The sequence below is a fragment of the Saccopteryx leptura genome, chromosome 3, assembly GCF_036850995.1.
Source record: "Saccopteryx leptura isolate mSacLep1 chromosome 3, mSacLep1_pri_phased_curated, whole genome shotgun sequence".
NCBI lineage: Eukaryota > Metazoa > Chordata > Mammalia > Chiroptera > Emballonuridae > Saccopteryx > Saccopteryx leptura.
In genome coordinates, this window is record NC_089505.1 from 61,966,849 (window position 1) to 61,982,950 (window position 16,102).

At 48.5% G+C, this 16,102-nt stretch overlaps 2 protein-coding genes across 4 annotated transcripts; one reads left to right on the top strand and one right to left on the bottom strand.

The window, feature by feature from the left end:
* Positions 1 to 4,283: 4,283 nt before the first annotated feature.
* ZNF428 (zinc finger protein 428) lies at positions 4,284 to 14,498 on the bottom strand. Of its 3 annotated transcripts, none has more exons than XM_066373732.1 (3): positions 14,218 to 14,498; positions 10,673 to 10,874; positions 4,284 to 6,038 (listed from the first exon to the last, which is right to left on the bottom strand). In XM_066373732.1, the coding sequence occupies exons 2-3, from the start codon at positions 10,746 to 10,748 to the stop codon at positions 5,536 to 5,538; spliced, it is 579 nt and encodes a 192-aa protein (XP_066229829.1). In that variant the 5' UTR covers positions 10,749 to 10,874; positions 14,218 to 14,498; the 3' UTR covers positions 4,284 to 5,535. The 3 variants fall into 3 exon arrangements, with proteins under 3 accessions (XP_066229829.1, XP_066229827.1, XP_066229830.1); XM_066373730.1 differs by having other exon boundaries at positions 14,199 to 14,498; XM_066373733.1 differs by lacking the exon at positions 14,218 to 14,498 and adding an exon at positions 14,090 to 14,195.
* SRRM5 (serine/arginine repetitive matrix 5) lies at positions 7,712 to 9,828 on the top strand. The gene is given in 6 exon segments (XM_066371694.1): positions 7,712 to 7,817; positions 8,676 to 8,849; positions 8,852 to 8,996; positions 8,998 to 9,397; positions 9,399 to 9,475; positions 9,477 to 9,828. Coding segments are annotated over 6 exon segments (1,254 nt in total).
* Positions 14,499 to 16,102: the final 1,604 nt, after the last annotated feature.

Sequence of the window (16,102 nt, forward strand, 5' to 3'; positions counted from 1 at the left end):
TGTAGGTGAGATAGCACAAACAAACTAACAGAAATCATATCTAAAGATGGAAAAGCTCTACATTAGGATATCTAAACAAGGAACTCCGGCTTTTCAGCAGGAATTCCCAGGCTACATAAGTAGGGCATGAGTTGGAGGAGCTCAGAGCAGAGCCGGCCTGGCCCTGTGAGAAAAGTGGATTGGGATCCCACAGAGATACCTTCTGTTTCCTGTCGTATCTGGCCAATATTGGGCGACTTCCCATTAAGATCCTATTTTCAACTCTGGAAAAGCTCACCCTCAGCTGAATTCCACGAGGGCTAGTTTTACTCCCTTGCATTAACTGCCCTGCCCCTAGAGTAAAATCAAAAGGTTTCACTCCTTTGTACTGATGCTCTGTATACAATAATCATAGACTCATTTAAATTGAGGGATGTTTTTAAAGCCCACAGGTGGGATGGACATGGTAGAGAAGACTGATTGCTGTCTCTCAATTTTTAGCTAGGCGCAAAGTGGGTGCAAAGACCACATTTCCTAGATTCCCTTGCAGCTAGCGGTGGCCATGTGACTGAGCTCTGGCTAACTTCCTGGGTAGCGTCCTCAAACTTCAGGAAGGGACATGCCTTTCCTCCACCCTGCTGCCCAGAAGTGGACAGGGTATCCAGCCATCTTGGACCATGAGAGCAATAGGTGGGAAGGTGGAGCAACAAGATAGCAGGAGTCAGGGTCCCTGGTCAACTCCATGCAGCAGAGCCATCATATTAGCCCTAGAACACCAACTTTTTACCTTATTTAAAATGCCGTGTGTCCCTGGTTGCATGCAGCATAATCTACAGCTTAAAATGGGTCTGCAAAATACAGCAAAATCTAGCCTGTCTCCTGGTTTTGCAAACAAAGTTTTATTGGAATAATTCTTTATTGTTCATTTACACATTATGTGTGGCTGTTTTCACATAGGACAGCAGATATGCATGTCTGGCCAACAAAGCCTGAAATAGTCACCATATTGTCCATTACAGTAAGTTTGCCATCCCCTTCTCTAACTAGTAGACATACAACCAATTCTGAGCCTGGATGCAGGATTGTGCCCTGGGAAATACCTCTAGCAGGAATGTGCATGTAGGCGCTGGGCAGTGCTAGCTAGCTTGGATCTTTTTCCTGGGGTGACTTATGGGGAAACTGGTTTAAGGTCAGTGGGCCAACATTTTTTCCCAAGATACCAACTTCACTAAAGTCAAACATTTCCTCTGGCACCTGGTGAAAGTCCAGGCATTTCTGAGGCAGGCTTCACACCACTCCACAGTGCCCCCCCCCCCCCCCACTGCCCACGCCTAAGATCTAGTCCCATGCACTCTCCCAAGACAGACCGCTGCCTGCCCAAGCGCTTCCTTGGCTTCCTGTTCTCTCTACACTCTGCAGATGTCATAGATTCTCAAGATTTTAAATAGCACCACTGGTGACACCAAAATCTTTATTTTTAGCCCAAACCTCAGACGCCCCCACATGAGATCATAGCCACCTGAATGCCAAATGAGAGTCGCAACTTAAATAAGTCACCATGACTCCTGCAACCCCCTACCTCCGCAACTGCCATCTCGTTACTATGATACCCTCTACTTCTAAACTCCTGAAGGATCTGATTCCTTCTCCCCCAGCCCTCCTCTCCTACCAGACTGTCATTTATTTAAAACCTTCCAAAGGCATCCCTTAAATAACTTCCAAAGACCTTATCCAGGCCCACAAAACCCAACAATGACTGAGCCCCAGCCCACTAAGCAATCTCCACTCCCTCCTTGCTGTCTTCTTCACTGCTCTCTGGACACAAAGGCCAAAGGCCCAGGTTGGCTTCTGCCTCAGGGCCTTTACATTTAGTGTCCCCTCTGCCTGGAGTGCTTTTACCTATAACTTTGCAAGCCACCTCCTCAGAGAGGTCCTTCTTGACCTGACTGGCTAAAGTAACACCTCCAACCCTTCCCCTGATTTAATTTCTTCCCAGCATTCTTTAACACCTGGAATTATCACACTTATTTCATTAATCTGTGTCCTTATGTTGGAATCCAAGCTCCTGAGGACAAGTGTCACACCTTCCTCATTGCTATATCCCTAGCCCTTAGGACAATGCTTACCAAGGAAATTAAAAAAAAAAAAAAGCACTCTATGTGTGTTTGCGTACTGCCTCGCCTCCAGCCTGCCTAGGAGAGCTGGCTCCCTTAAATTTTGCCCATGAGAGGCATGGGCAGAAGGACAGTAAGAGGAGGGGAAAAGGGCCTCACCTTGTTTTGGGCTCCTGTACCCTTCCATTTTCACACAAGGCACTATGCCCCTCTGGAGGGTTAAGCACCAGCAGCACGTGGCCTGCCCTCCAAGCACCTGATTGGGTTCTGGTCATCTCACCTCTCTTTCTGTATCCCAGTGGTAGAGGGAGACTTTTTCACGCTTGCACTCCCAACCTTCTAACACTTGTGTGACCAATTCCTTGTACTAAATCCTCTCTCTGGAATTCCTAGCTTGATTTCCATACTGACAGGGCCCAGAGGAATGGAATACCCCTCTGGCAGCAAATGGGATCTCTCTTGATTTCCAGTCTCTCAGGATCCTTAGAAATTTTTGCGAACAAATGGATAATTCCCTACATCTGTGCTTAGAAAGAAAGCCCTGTGTTAGGGCAGAAGAGGGCTTATACATGCTGCCCCAGGAAATAAATTCCAACCACCGGTTGTTTTAATGGGCTGTGCATTTCTGCTTTAATGATTCTAAGATTCAATGATGCTAAGCTATAGTAGGTATGAAAGTCTCAGTGAATAAATGCCTGGTTCTGAGATTTGGAGCTTCTGGGATGAAAAGTACAAGTTTTGAAGATGCTTTGGTCTAAGATCCTGTAACAAGCATCAAATGCAGATGCTCTTTGGGGCCAAACAGGTAACAATAAATCAGTGATGCAAATAGGTGTGAGGGAGGTCCAGATATCAGATGACAAGGACTGGGTACATGGCAGGAAATGCCTCATTAACAATAGTAACCCTTACTCAGCTCCAGCAAATTACTGTCCCATAGGATTTTGGGTTCAGCAATCTAGAGCTCACAATTTTTCAAAAGAAACCAAAAACCTCCAGTTCTATGTGAAATTTGCCCACTTTTAAATGTTCATAACCAATATGATTTTAAAAACCTCAGTAACTCTGTTGAGACCAAATACACAAGTCAGATGGTAGCTGGAGACAGCCAGACTACCATTTCCACTGTGTGGTTTCAGGGCTAAGAACATGTGCCCTATACTCTGCTGTCTGGAATCAAACCTGGGCTCTGCTAGTTACTCGCTGTGACCTCTAGGGCAGTGATTTAAAACCTTTTTTGAGCCGCGGCACATTTTTTACATTTACAAAATCCTGAGGCACACCACCTACCAAAATGACACAAAATAACACTCTAACACAGTACATATTATACATATAGTTAATAATATAGTTTCTAAATGTATTTATACTCACACCTGACCATGTCTCACGGCACACTGGTTGAAAAACACTGCTCTAGGGGATAACTCGAATTCTCCGTGGTCCATTCATAACAGCTGTAAAATGATCAGGATTGCAGACCCCATGCCTCTAAGGATTATGACTCAGACTGAAAGAGCCAAGGTCAGCATAAATGGTCTACGTGGCCTGGCCCTCTGCTCCCTGTAACCTTGACTTTCTTCCCTGCCTTCCTCAGCAACAGCCTCTTGGCTGTGCGCTCCACCACAAACACACCAAGCAAGCCCCCACCTCTGTTCTTGCTGTTCCCACATATCGCTGCAAGGTCCACTCCTTCCCTCCTCTAGATCTCTGCACTGATGTCACCTTTGCAGAGAAGTCTTCCTGACCACCCTATTTGGAACTGTTTCTTATACTTAGACACACACACACACACGTGTCTCCCCACCCCCTCCCCAGCACTTACTACCTTCTAACAGTATAAATTTTATATTTTACATAAGCATCTAATGAAGTGCTGTCTTTTCCAGTATAACGTCCACAAAGGCAGTTATCTTTGTTCCTCATGTTCCCTCCCTATTCCCAGCTTCCCAAATAGTGCCTGCATCTCAGAGGTGCTCAAAAAATTGTTAAATGAATGAGTAAATAAGTAAAAGTCCCTACCTCATAAGAATCCGAGGCGATTGTCCATGTAAAGCGCTTAGCCCAGGGCCTGGTCCGCTGTGAGCGATGACTTAATGATGGCCATTACGGTAATTCAGGTTCTATTCTCGAACGTTCTTAGTTGCCAAGCTTCTATGAGTTAACACACGTAAAGCGCCTTAGAACAGGGCTTGGCACACAGTAAATGCTCAGTAAATGGTAGCTATCATTATAATTAGACTTCTATTTTCAAAGCAGCTTTGGTGCCAAGCTTCTGTGAATTAGCACTTCCCATCTCAAGAGCGAGAGCCAAAGTTGGCACGAGGCTGTAAGGAGCTGGCCCTGTGTTCCCCGCCAGTCTCATCCCTCCAGCTCTGCCCTTCCTCACTCTGCTCCAGCATCTCTGGCCTTTCAGGCCGACTCCTGCCTCCTTCCACCTGGAATGTGTTCCGTAGACATGCAAGGCCTTTTCCCTCCCTCCCCCCTCCTTCAGTCTGTCAGCACCTCAGGAAAGGCTATACTATTTAAAGTTGCAACCCCTTTCCACAACTAGGCTCCCTTCCCCACTTTAGATTTCTCCACAGCGTCACCGCTATCCAGCACATGCTCTGTCCACCTTGCTTAACTGCCTGTCCCCGCCAGGGGCCCCTTTCTGCTTCCATGCGAGCTCCATGAGGACAAGGATGTTATTTTATTCACAGGCATACTCCCAGTGCTTAACACACAGGTCCTCAAAAGGTGTTTGTGAAATGAATTAATGGATCACCGTCCCTACCGCAGTTATTCTGAGGACCTGAGGACCTCATGCAAATAAAATGCAGAACTCTGTAAGTGCTAGGAAAGTGGCAACTGAGATTATAATTAAGGTTCTATTTTTGTAAGTTCCTAGATGCACAACTTGTATGAGTCAACACATAGAAATCTCTTGGACCAGCACTTGGCACCTAGGAAGCGCCCAGAACATGTAGCTATGACTATAGAAGCCAGACAGAGAAGGGCTGCTTGCTAACCCGAAACACTCACCCTGGACTATTATGTGAGCGAGAGACAAAATTCTGTTGTGTTTGAGTCTGTCATCAGGGGGTCTATAAGTAAGTACACGGAAACCACACTGAACGTGGCGTTTAGTAAATGTTAATTTCTAGGCAACAATGATCCTAAAGTTCCCCCATGAAGGAGCCGAGGGGGGGATGAGGGGTAGATGAATGCCCAGGCACATGCCTCACATACTAAAGCATAAACACACATACACACACACACAACACACACTGGACCGACACACACAGAATTCAGCTTTTATTCTGGCCTTCACACATCTACTGCTAAGACAACACAGATCGGCACAACCCCGTCCCCAGGTCCATTTAAAACACCCAATTTCCTCAGCCCCCTCCTCCCACCCCACCCCTTCTTGCCAAGCTCCCTGGGTTGGGGGCTCTGCCTACACTTCACCCCGGGCATGCAGCATGAAGTGCCCATGCAGCTCCCCGAGGTTGTCGAAGGAATCCTCGCACTCTGTGCAGTGGTAGGTGCCCTCCTCGTCCTCCTCCTCGTCCTCCTCCTCCCTCCCAGCCGGTAGGCCCTCCCCAGCCTGAGGCGGCTCTTCCTCTTCCTCCCCAAGGACCCTGCCTTCCGGGGCTGGTGTTTCCTGGGGGGTGGCAGCAGGACAGCAGAGCCGGCAGGGTGGGGTGCCTGGGGTGGCCTCCCCAAGGGGCGAGCGGCCACAAAGCTGGCAGGGCTGGGCTGGGGGGCCTGAGGGCTGGGCTGCACGGGGGGCCCGTCGGGATGGGCCCCCCCGGCCCCCGCCCAGGCGCTGCTTCACCTTGTAGCCAGGGTCATATTCAGGATCGTCAGTGGTCTCCTCTTCCTCCTCCTCCTCATCTTCTTCCTCTTCGGAGTCCGGCTCTGAGAGTGTGTATTCTGAGTCAGAGGAATGTTCAGGGCCTGTAGGGGGGTGGGTAGGGAAAGACAGAGGCATCAAAGTACAGAGGGCTGTGCCCAGTGGCTGTCCCCTCCCCGAGCCCCATTCAGGCTTGCCACCAGATGGAGAGGGTGGCCTGGGCACAACTATGCTCTTCCCACCAGATGGCTCCCCATCACGTAGAACAGGGCCTGGCACACAGTAGGTCAATAGGTGCTCAGTGTCTGCACAGCAGGTAAATGAAAATCTTGCAGGAACTGTATCTTAGGGAGTTCATAAGGACAAAATAGGAGTAAAAGTAGGAATAGCAAAAATAGCAGCAGCAGCGTCCATCACTTTTGGAAGAGGCCCACTGTCATGTATTAACTCACTAATGCTTATAGCAACCCCGTGAGGGATGCACTGTTTTTCTTCCTAAGTGAAAAACGGAGAAACCGAGGCACAGAAGCAAGGCCTCCAGTCACACAGCTCTTACAGGGAAAGCTAAGTATGGGCGATGACCTATGCTGGATCATTTTAGGGAGACAAACATTTGCACAAGTATTTAACAAAATGAAAATACACAGTATATATGTATTTTGATATACTTTTAAAAATATATATATATATATGTGATTTTTATATAGTCATGTGCCGCTTAATGACAAGGTATGTTCTGAGTAATGCATCATTAGGCAATCTTGTGTGAACTTTACAAAGTGCACTTACACAAATCTAGACTGCCTAGCTTCCTTGCTACACACCAGGCTACTGCTCTGTGGGGAGAAAAAAATAATTTTCCCTCTACCCTTCTGAGTTCTTGGCTGAGACATCCCTGTAATAAAGACACTCACAAGAGAAAAGTCTAGTAATACATATTGCACCCTTGACCCCATACACAGAAGAGACTCAGGAAAACTAACTCACCAAAAAGGCTGAAGGCATACCTTAAACACCTTCTTCAGTTGAAGACACAGACCTTGGGGGTGGGGGAAGTCAGCTGGCAGATTACAGAAAGAGCAGCAACCAAGGGTTCGGGTTGTTACACAGATTTAAGCCGCTGTCTTCTGCAGTGATCAGAGTTTCTGGAGATAAGGTCACCCCCCTCCTGGTACTTAAAGGAGACAGCTTTACAAATGGAGATTTCCCTTACAAATGTAAATACCTTTTACAAAGAGTAACTTCCAGTTGGTTTATAAAGCTCCCATGACTACTGTTCTTGAAAATAACCAGCCTAAAATAATCCTTATGCTAAAGAGACCTAGAGTTGACTCTTGAACACCAAGAGGGTCAACTGAAAAATCCTAGTTATGAATGAGCCTGAGCCGACCTGCGTTGGTCAAGAGTTAACTGTATTTGGCGGTGACAAATTCTGTTCCCCTACAGCTCCTAGGCCACACAGCGCAGCATGTTACTGTACGGAATACTGTAGGCAGCTGTAACACAGTGATATCTGTGTAATGCACTGCGCTACATCTGTGGCTCGATGTCACTAGGCGATAAGGATTTTTCACCTCCATTATAATCTTATGGGACCAAAGTGTGATTATGTAGTGCATGGTATATATAAATATCTAGTTAAGTGAATTAAAAGATGTGTTAGGTATAGATATAGTACTGTGGATTCATGCATATGAAGGACATGCTTAGGACAAGTTTAGGTTGAAAAAAAAAAATTAAAGTCCAAGCACAGGAAAGGGTGGTATCAGCAGTCACTATGGGAGGTGCCCACACCAGCAGTGGTCCAGGAGGGAAGAGTCGCCACTTTGGTGGCTGTGTGGGAATACGGGCTTCTGCAGGTGCAGTGGCGGAGCCTGCCAAAAGTATCCTCTAGGACTGTACCAGCCTTGCCTGCGTTCCTCCTGGCAGCCCAGAGGGATCCTATTACAATAGAGCCAGCCACACGTCGCTCCTCACTGTCCCTCCACACCCCAGGCACACACACGCCTCAGGGCCTTGCCAGCTTTTCTGGAGATGGACCAAGGCTTGCTCCTGCCCTTCTGCCACATATCTGTGTGAGTGATACCTTCTCAGGGACACCCTGATCACTGTGTCTAACCAGCATCCCTACCCAGCACTCTGTGCCCCTAACTCTTGCTTTATTTTTCTCCTCAATTTACTTTATACAACACCGACTTGTGCATTTATTAACTGCCCCCCAAAGCAAGGACTTTGTCTGACTCATTGCTTGGGTGGCCCCAAGCCCAGTTCTCCCTCCTCCAGGTCTTGGCCTCTGCTCTTCCCCCAGCTGGGGCCACCTTTCCCATCTCCAGCAGCAAACTCCTACTCCTCTCTAAGGCCCCAGCTCCTAACTCACCTTCCCAGGCAGCCAGTGTCTCTCTCCTCGGGGCCCCGCTAACACAACTTGACCACCTAAGCAGTGACTATATGGGTCTGGAGACTGGAGACTCCTGGAAGGTAGGAGACCTGGCCCTGGTCTATGACCCCAGCCATGCTGAGCCCAAATTAGCCTTAGGAGACTTTAAGGAATGGCTGTGAAACAGAGGAAACATCTCTGGCTTGAGTTAGGACTCCACCCTTCTTTATCCTCCTACCTCTGACTCATCCCACCTACCCTCCAGGGTCTTCAATGCCACTGACTTCATGCTGTGAAAGGCAATCAGGTGGTCATCCAGGGCTACCAGGTCTTTCACGTCCACTGTGGCTTCCAGGATCATAAGCCCTTTTGCACCTATTATGCCTTCTCACATCTACAAGATCCTCAGAGTCCAGCACGTCCCTGGCATCTACTGGAGCCTCGATGCCCATGGTGTCTTCTAAGCCTCCTTCCTCTTTTAAGACCACTAAGTCAGCAGTGCTCAACAGCTCTCCAGTGCCCATTAAGCCATCAACGGCCCCAACTCGGTCATGAGCCCAAGCAGTTCGAAGTCCAACAAACGGGAAAGTACAATGACAGCTCCTTCTTACCAGTCCGGCAGCAGGGCAAGAACACCCAGCAAAGCCAGCACCGACACCAGGGCCAGCAAAGCTGGCAAGGCTGGGAAGATGCCATCCGCGGAAGGGCGCACATAGCAGGAGCCAAACTCCTGGCAGAAGGGGAAGCCGCAGCTCTGAGGGGTCACCCAGCAGGGCCAGCACATCCCGCAGGATGAGAACTCAGGATGCCAAACAAGGTACAACCAACAGGGTAAGAACTACTTCCCAGCAAAAACAGAGTAGGAGGAAGAGTTAGAGCAGGCCAAGAACCAACAGGCAGGAAAGGAGTGAGAGCCAGCCTAGACATACGAGCAGAGAGAAGAGTGACAGCCCACCAGGAGCCTTGGGTGTAAGGAAGAGTTCCAGGCTGGCTAAAACCCCCAACAGGGCAAAGAGTTATAGCCCCACCAGAACTCCCTTTGAAAACGTAGGTTAGAGCCAGTCTCCATCATCACGGAGGAGAGTCAAGAAAGAGTTCTAGTCAGATGATCATCTTTAGCAGGGAACGGAGTTACAGCCCAAATGAAGTGTCCAGCATGGTCAAGTTACAACCAGGGTAGTGCACCCAGCGGGACCCAAAGTCATAGCCAGTCTAGAACACCCAGAAGGGCAAAAAGTTGCAGTTGGAAGAGGACCCACAGCAGGATGAGAAGTGACAATTGGAAGAGAAATCATAGTAGGTCAAAGAGTTGTACCCAAACGGAAACTCCCAGCCAGATGAGAAGACACAGCCAGTCTAGAACCCACAGCAAGGAAAAAAGTCAGCACCAATCTAGAACCCCCAGAAGGGAAAGAAGTCACAACCAGTCTAGAAGCCCCAACAAAGACGGTCACAGACCATTTAGAGCCCCCAGCAAGGAGTCTGGAAGCCCCAGTAAAGAGAGAGGTCACAGATGACTTAGAACTCCCAGCAAGGAGAGAGATCATGGCCGATTTGGAACCTCCAGCAAGGAAAGATTTCACAGCCAACCTAGAACCTACAGAAAAGTTATCACAGCCAATCTAGAACCTCTAGCAAGGAAAGAGCTCACAGCAGATCTGGAAGCTCCAGAATCCCTAAAAAGGAGAGAGATCACAATCTAGAACACCTAGAAAGGAGATCACAGCCAAGCTAGAACTTCTAGCAAGAGAGAACATAGCCAATCTAGAACCCCCAGAAAGGATAGCACTCACAACCAGTCTAGAACTCCTAACAAGGAGATCAACTACAGCCAATCTACAACCTCCAGAAGTCTAAGCTGGAAAGGATCCCCTAGCAGGGCAGAAAGCCCCATTCTGAACAGAAAGCCTAGCGAGACAAGGCGCCATTCCCCCTCAAGATTCCCCAGTGGAGCCTGACTGGGCAGTGGCACAGTGGATAGAGCGTCGGACTGGGATGCGGAAGACCCAGGTTCGAGACCCCAAGGTCGCCAGCTTGAACGAGGGCTCATCTGGCTTGAGCAAAGCTCACCAGCTTGAGCCCAAGGTCGCTGGCTCGAGCAAGGGGTTACTCAGTTTGCTAAAGGCCCGCGGTCAAGGCACGTATGAGAAAGCAATCAATGAACAATTAAGGTGTTGCAATGTGCAATCAAAAACTAATGATTGATGCTTCTAATCTCTCTGTTCCTGTCTGTCTGTCCCTGTCTATCCCTCTGTCTCTGTAAAAAAAAAAAAAAAAAAAAAAAAAGATTTCCCAGTGGAGCCTCAATCCCAACCCAGGATGATATTCAAGCCAACACCACTACCACTAAGGCGACCTCACCTGGAGAGAGATCTTCATCATCTTCTTCCAAGCTGGCATAGCCCCCAGTCTCAGCTGGCTCGCGGGTCTCTGTCATGGCCAGAGGAGGGGATAGGAGACAGGAGCAGAGCAGCAGCTAGGCAGCGTCCCTCCTTGGCCAGCTTTCCACAGTCACAGTTCCGCACAAGTTCTCTGATGCAGGATGCCAGCAGGTAGAGGGATGCTGGACAGGGAAAGAAAAAGCCTGTGGTGACTCAATAAATTTTTACATAGCTTCTGCCTCCCCAGGCTCAGCTGTGTGCTTAGTGATGGGGGCAAGGCAAAGACGGCCTCAGCTCTGTCCCTGATTGCCTACTGGGCCTTGGCTGCAGGCCCTGTCCCTATACAGGCCTTACTCTCCCAATCTGGGCAACAAAGCTGTTTGTAGTTCTTATTCAATGGGGTGAGAAAGGAAAACATTCCAAATATTTAAAGATGGGTACTGCCATGGGTATGAATCAGAACTGAAATTGGAACATGGTCCTATGCCAGGTATTAATCTGTTCCTGGACTATGGGAAAAGTCTGGGGTTGGGGGAGGATCCAAAGTGGCAGAAGAGGATATGGATTACTTGGTGTAGTGATGATATACCAACCAGTCTAGAAGTAGTTAAATATTTAAACTGGTATGGCTATGCTAGTCTATGAATGTCAGCCCTAATTCTACATTAATTTATACCTTGGCAAGACAGTATCTAGGTCTGAATCCTAAATCTGCCATATTCTCACTGTGTAGCTTCAAGCAAAGGATCTAATTTCTCTAGCCTGTTTCCTTCTCGGTACAAAAAGGGCTTCCAGCACTTAACTCATGTATTCCTCATAACCACGCTGAAACAGATCATCTCCTTTGTACTGATGAAGAAACTGAGGCATAGAGATGATTAAGAAGTAGCCCGAAGTCACATTACCTGGTAGGCACATGAACTAAGATTTAAAGCCACATAATACTACCTCTCATAAAATTATCCCTCGGCTGAAAATGTTTTTCGGCGATTCAGTAGGTTCATTCATATAAATTGCTCACATATGTCAGGTACTCAATTCAGTGGCTGTTACTACTCCCACTTCTGAGTCTATAAACCTCAGCCATTCCAGACTTCTTCCTGTGCATGTCAGGACTTTTGACATCTTAACAAATCCTGCTGTTCTTGTCTGGAATGTCCTCCTTCCCCCTTCTCAGCCTGGAGAACTTCTACTCACCCTCCAAAGCTCACCTACTACATAAGAACCTCTGTATTTCTTCCCAGCTCAAATACGACCCCTGCCTCTCTTAAGAAGCCTAACTTCTCTTTCTCTCACTCCACCAATACCTTCACACTCAACACTCATCTCCCACTGCACTTCCTAACTGGGAGAGCCAGCTAGGCAGAACAAATTAGTGAAGGTGCTGGCAGCCTCAGCTGCACCTCTTATATGCCAAAGCCTGTGCTGGACACTAGGTATACAATAGTGTAAAATACACATCCCTTCAAAGCCTGGAGGTCAAGTTTATTTTTATTTTTATTATTTTTGAGAGAGGCAGGGCGAGAGAGACAAGAACATCAAGCTGTTCCTGTCTGTGCCCTGACCAGGAAATCAAACCTGCAACCTCTGCGCTCTGGAACGATGCTTTACCAGTGGTCGGCAAACCGGCTCACGAGCCACATGCAGCTCTTTGGCCCCTTGGGTGTGGCTCAAAGGCCAGCTTAGGAGTACCCTAATTAAGTTAATAACAATGAACATACCTAGATCAGTTTAAGTTTAAAAAATATGGCTCTCAAAAGAAATTTCAATCGTTGTACTGTTTGTTGACCACTGCTCTAACGAACCAAGCTATCCAGCCATAGCTTGATTTCTTTTTTATTTTCAGAGAGACAGGAAGAGACAGGGAGAGGGAAGGGAAGCATTCATTTGTTGTTCCACTCACTCATGCACTCATTGGCCCTGACCAGTGATTGAACCCTCAACCTTGTTGGTTTGGGAGGATGCTCCTAACCAACTGAGCTAACCTGCCAGGGCCAAGTTTAATGCTGGAGACTAAAGAGAAAAAAATTAGAACTGACCTCTAAAGGAGGCTGGGACATGGGAGGGGCTGGCATCAATAGCAGCAGAATTTACAAGACACTGGGATGTGGGCTTTAAGGACAGAGAAAATTCACAATTGGTAGAGTACAATTTTCATAATACTGTTTGCCTATAAGGCCTCATTTAATTTGGGAATTCTACTTTATGTCACGATAAGGTTACTAGATTTAGTCGCTAAAAAGTTGATACCAAGTTAAATTTGAATTTCAGATAAACAAGTAATTAATAAATATACATAGTATGTTCCATGCAATATTTGGGGCATACATTTGTTTATCTGAAATCAAGGGCCTGACCTGTGGTGGTGCAATAGATAAAGCATCCACCTGGAATGCTGAGGTCGTAGGTTCGAAATCCTGGGATTGCCTGGTCAAGGCACATACAGGAAACAACTACTAAGAGTTGATGCTTCCTGTTTGTTCCCCCTCTTTCTCAAAAAATCAATAATAAAAAAAAAAAGCCTGACCTGTGGTGGCAAAACGGATAAAGCGTGACCTGGAACCGTGAGGTCACCAGTTTGAAAGCCTTGGCTTGCTGGGTCAAGGCACATATGGGAGTTGATGTTTCCTGCTCTTCCCCTCCCTTCTCTCTTTCTTTCTCTCCCCCCTCTCTAAAATGAATTTTTTAAAAAAGTATTTCAACTGGCAGCCATACACTAGGAACAATGAAGACTTTCTATGAGATTACCTGGAGGCATTGCTCACCACTCAACCTACTCTTCCCCAAGTCCACATCACACAAGGCCCGGTCCAGAACATTCTAGATGTCGGGTAGAGGTATTCCTTGGTGCACAAGTCCCGTTACAGTAGTCAGACTGGCTCATGACTTTAGAGGGGCATAAATGAGGCTCCCTCATTCCACGTGAACGAGACCCCACAATGTCCTGAGCCTCTAGCAATTCACTCCCAAGATGCCCTGCGTGAACATAATAGGCAACCTCCCCCCCCCCCCCCCCCCAACAACAACAACACTAGGGTTAAAAAAACCAGACGTTTTTTAGGGTTAAAAACCCAAACGTTACACGGCCTAATAAGGGCCAATCCCCATAATGTCCTGCGCAATTAATTCTTCCCAGGACGTCTCAGGACTGTAATGACCACCTTTCAAGATACTCGACGTCGAAGCACTCCAAGTTTCCAAGACACTCAGCTGAGGGTGTAACAAAAGGGACCGGTTCCCCACAACGCGCTAGACTAATCCTATCAGAGTGCACTAGATCTATAGCGACTAGAGAACCGACTCCCACATGTTTAGGGCCGGGCGTCCCGTTTTCCCAGGATGCGCCAGGGCGCACGGAGTAATCGTGTTGGGGAAGAAAGGGGAGCCTAGGTCTCACCCTCAAGCCATCACAGCCCAAGACCGCTGCCGGCTCCCCCGTGACGGGAGCCGTCACTCCCATCATGCAGCGGTGCCGTAGCGCCCGCTTCCCAGCATGCCCCGCGCACCTCAATCCCGGACCCTCACCGGCGAGGACGGCCCCCACTCCGGCTCGGCGGTGGCGGCGGCTGCACGCCTGGACGCGGCGCCTGCGCTGCAAATACGATAGGAAGGAGCGCTAGGGCCGTAAAGAGCCTAGGGCGCTTGCGCACCGAGGTGGACCATTCCTAGCGCGCAGTGCGAAGAGGGGCTATCCAAGTCGGGCCATTCACGAGGCCTGCGCAGGGGGTTCCGGGCTTTGCCCCTCGCAGTCCGGGTTTACTTGGTACAACCCGCAACCCGATTGAACGGGACACTGCAGGGCTCGCGCGTGCGTGTGCGGAGCAGGAACGCCCTTTATATAAGATGGGATGCGCTGGGGGTGGGGGAAGCTGCAGATTCCGAACCTGCGGCCGGTTTATTTGCATAATCTTAGCGCGGGACAGCGGGAGGCCTCGGGAGCTGAAAGAGATGATTTGCATATCCTCGGGAGAGGCCACTGATTAGCATTCGTGGGGCGGGGGGTGCGCCTGAACAAAGCGCGTATGCACAAGGACTGTGGAGTAACGTGAAGTAGGTAACCTTGGTTTAGTAGGGATCGATTTGCATCCCGAGAGACGGCTCAAGGGCCAGGACCCTTAACAATTCTCACAATTTCCCCCAGCCAGGATAAGTATTTACTGCTCTTTTATGTGCCAGGCCCTCTGCTAGCAGGCACTATGGTTTCCGCATTAAACAAGACATACTCGGCCCCTATCTTTACGGTGCCCCAGTGAAAGAAAAGAGAGTCACATATGAGAACCACAACCCAGAGTGGTCAGACTTGGAATGAATGGAGCATAGGAAGCTGTGGGAGCCGGAGGAGGTGCTGCTCCAGTCTGAAAAGGCTTTCAGGAGGTGATCTTTAAGCCAAGGATTGATAGAAGCCAACTGGACTGGGAGTCACTCTGGCAAAGGAAACAGATAAGGGCAAAGACCTAAAGGAAAAAAAAAAAGTAATACATGATTTGATTGAGGAAGTGAAAGCAGATAGTGTGGCTGGAACCCAGAATTAGAGAGGGGAAAGGCTCCTACAGGTGACCTTATGTTCAGACTTTATGCTGAGGGTACTCTTGGAAGTGACAAATATTCCAGCTCAAAACTCCAGTGGGTGGCCCTGGCCGGTTGGCTCAGCGGTAGAGCGTCGGCCTAGCGTGCGGCGGACCCGGTTCGATTCCCGGCCAGGGCACACAGGAGAAGCGCCCATTTGCTTCTCCACCCCTCCGCCGCGCTTTCCTCTCTGTCTCTCTCTTCCCCTCCCGCAGCCAAGGCTCCATTGGAGCAAAGATGGCCTGGGCACTGGGGATGGCTCTGTGGCCTCTGCCTCAGGCGCTAGAGTGGCTTTGGTCGCAACATGGCGACGCCCAGGATGGACAGAGCATCGCCCCCTGGTGGGCAGAGCGTCGCCCCATGGTGGGCGTGATGGGTGGATCCCGGTCAGGCGCATGCGGGAGTCTGTCTGACTGTCTCTCCCTGTTTCCAGCTTCAGAAAAATGAAAGAAAAAAAAAAAAAAAACTCCAGTGGAGCCCTGACCAGTAAACTCAGTTGGTTAAAGCATCATCTCAATTTGCTAAGATTGTGATTTGATCCCATCAGGGCACATACAAGAGTTAACTAATGAATGTGTAAGTTGGTGAAACAAAAAATCGATGCTTCTATCCCCCCCGCCCTAAAATCAATCAATTTTAAAATAAAATCTCTCCAATGGTGGGATCCTATTATACTTAGAAAAAGTCCAATCTCTTTATCATGGTCCAGGACCTACACAGCTGGTTAGGTCTGGTTTATCTCTGACCTTACCTACCTTTGTCATTTATCTGTTCCTAACTAGCTTCACTTTCCATCAAACCCTGTCTATCATTCAGGTCTTTGTGCCTACTGTTCCCTTTGTCT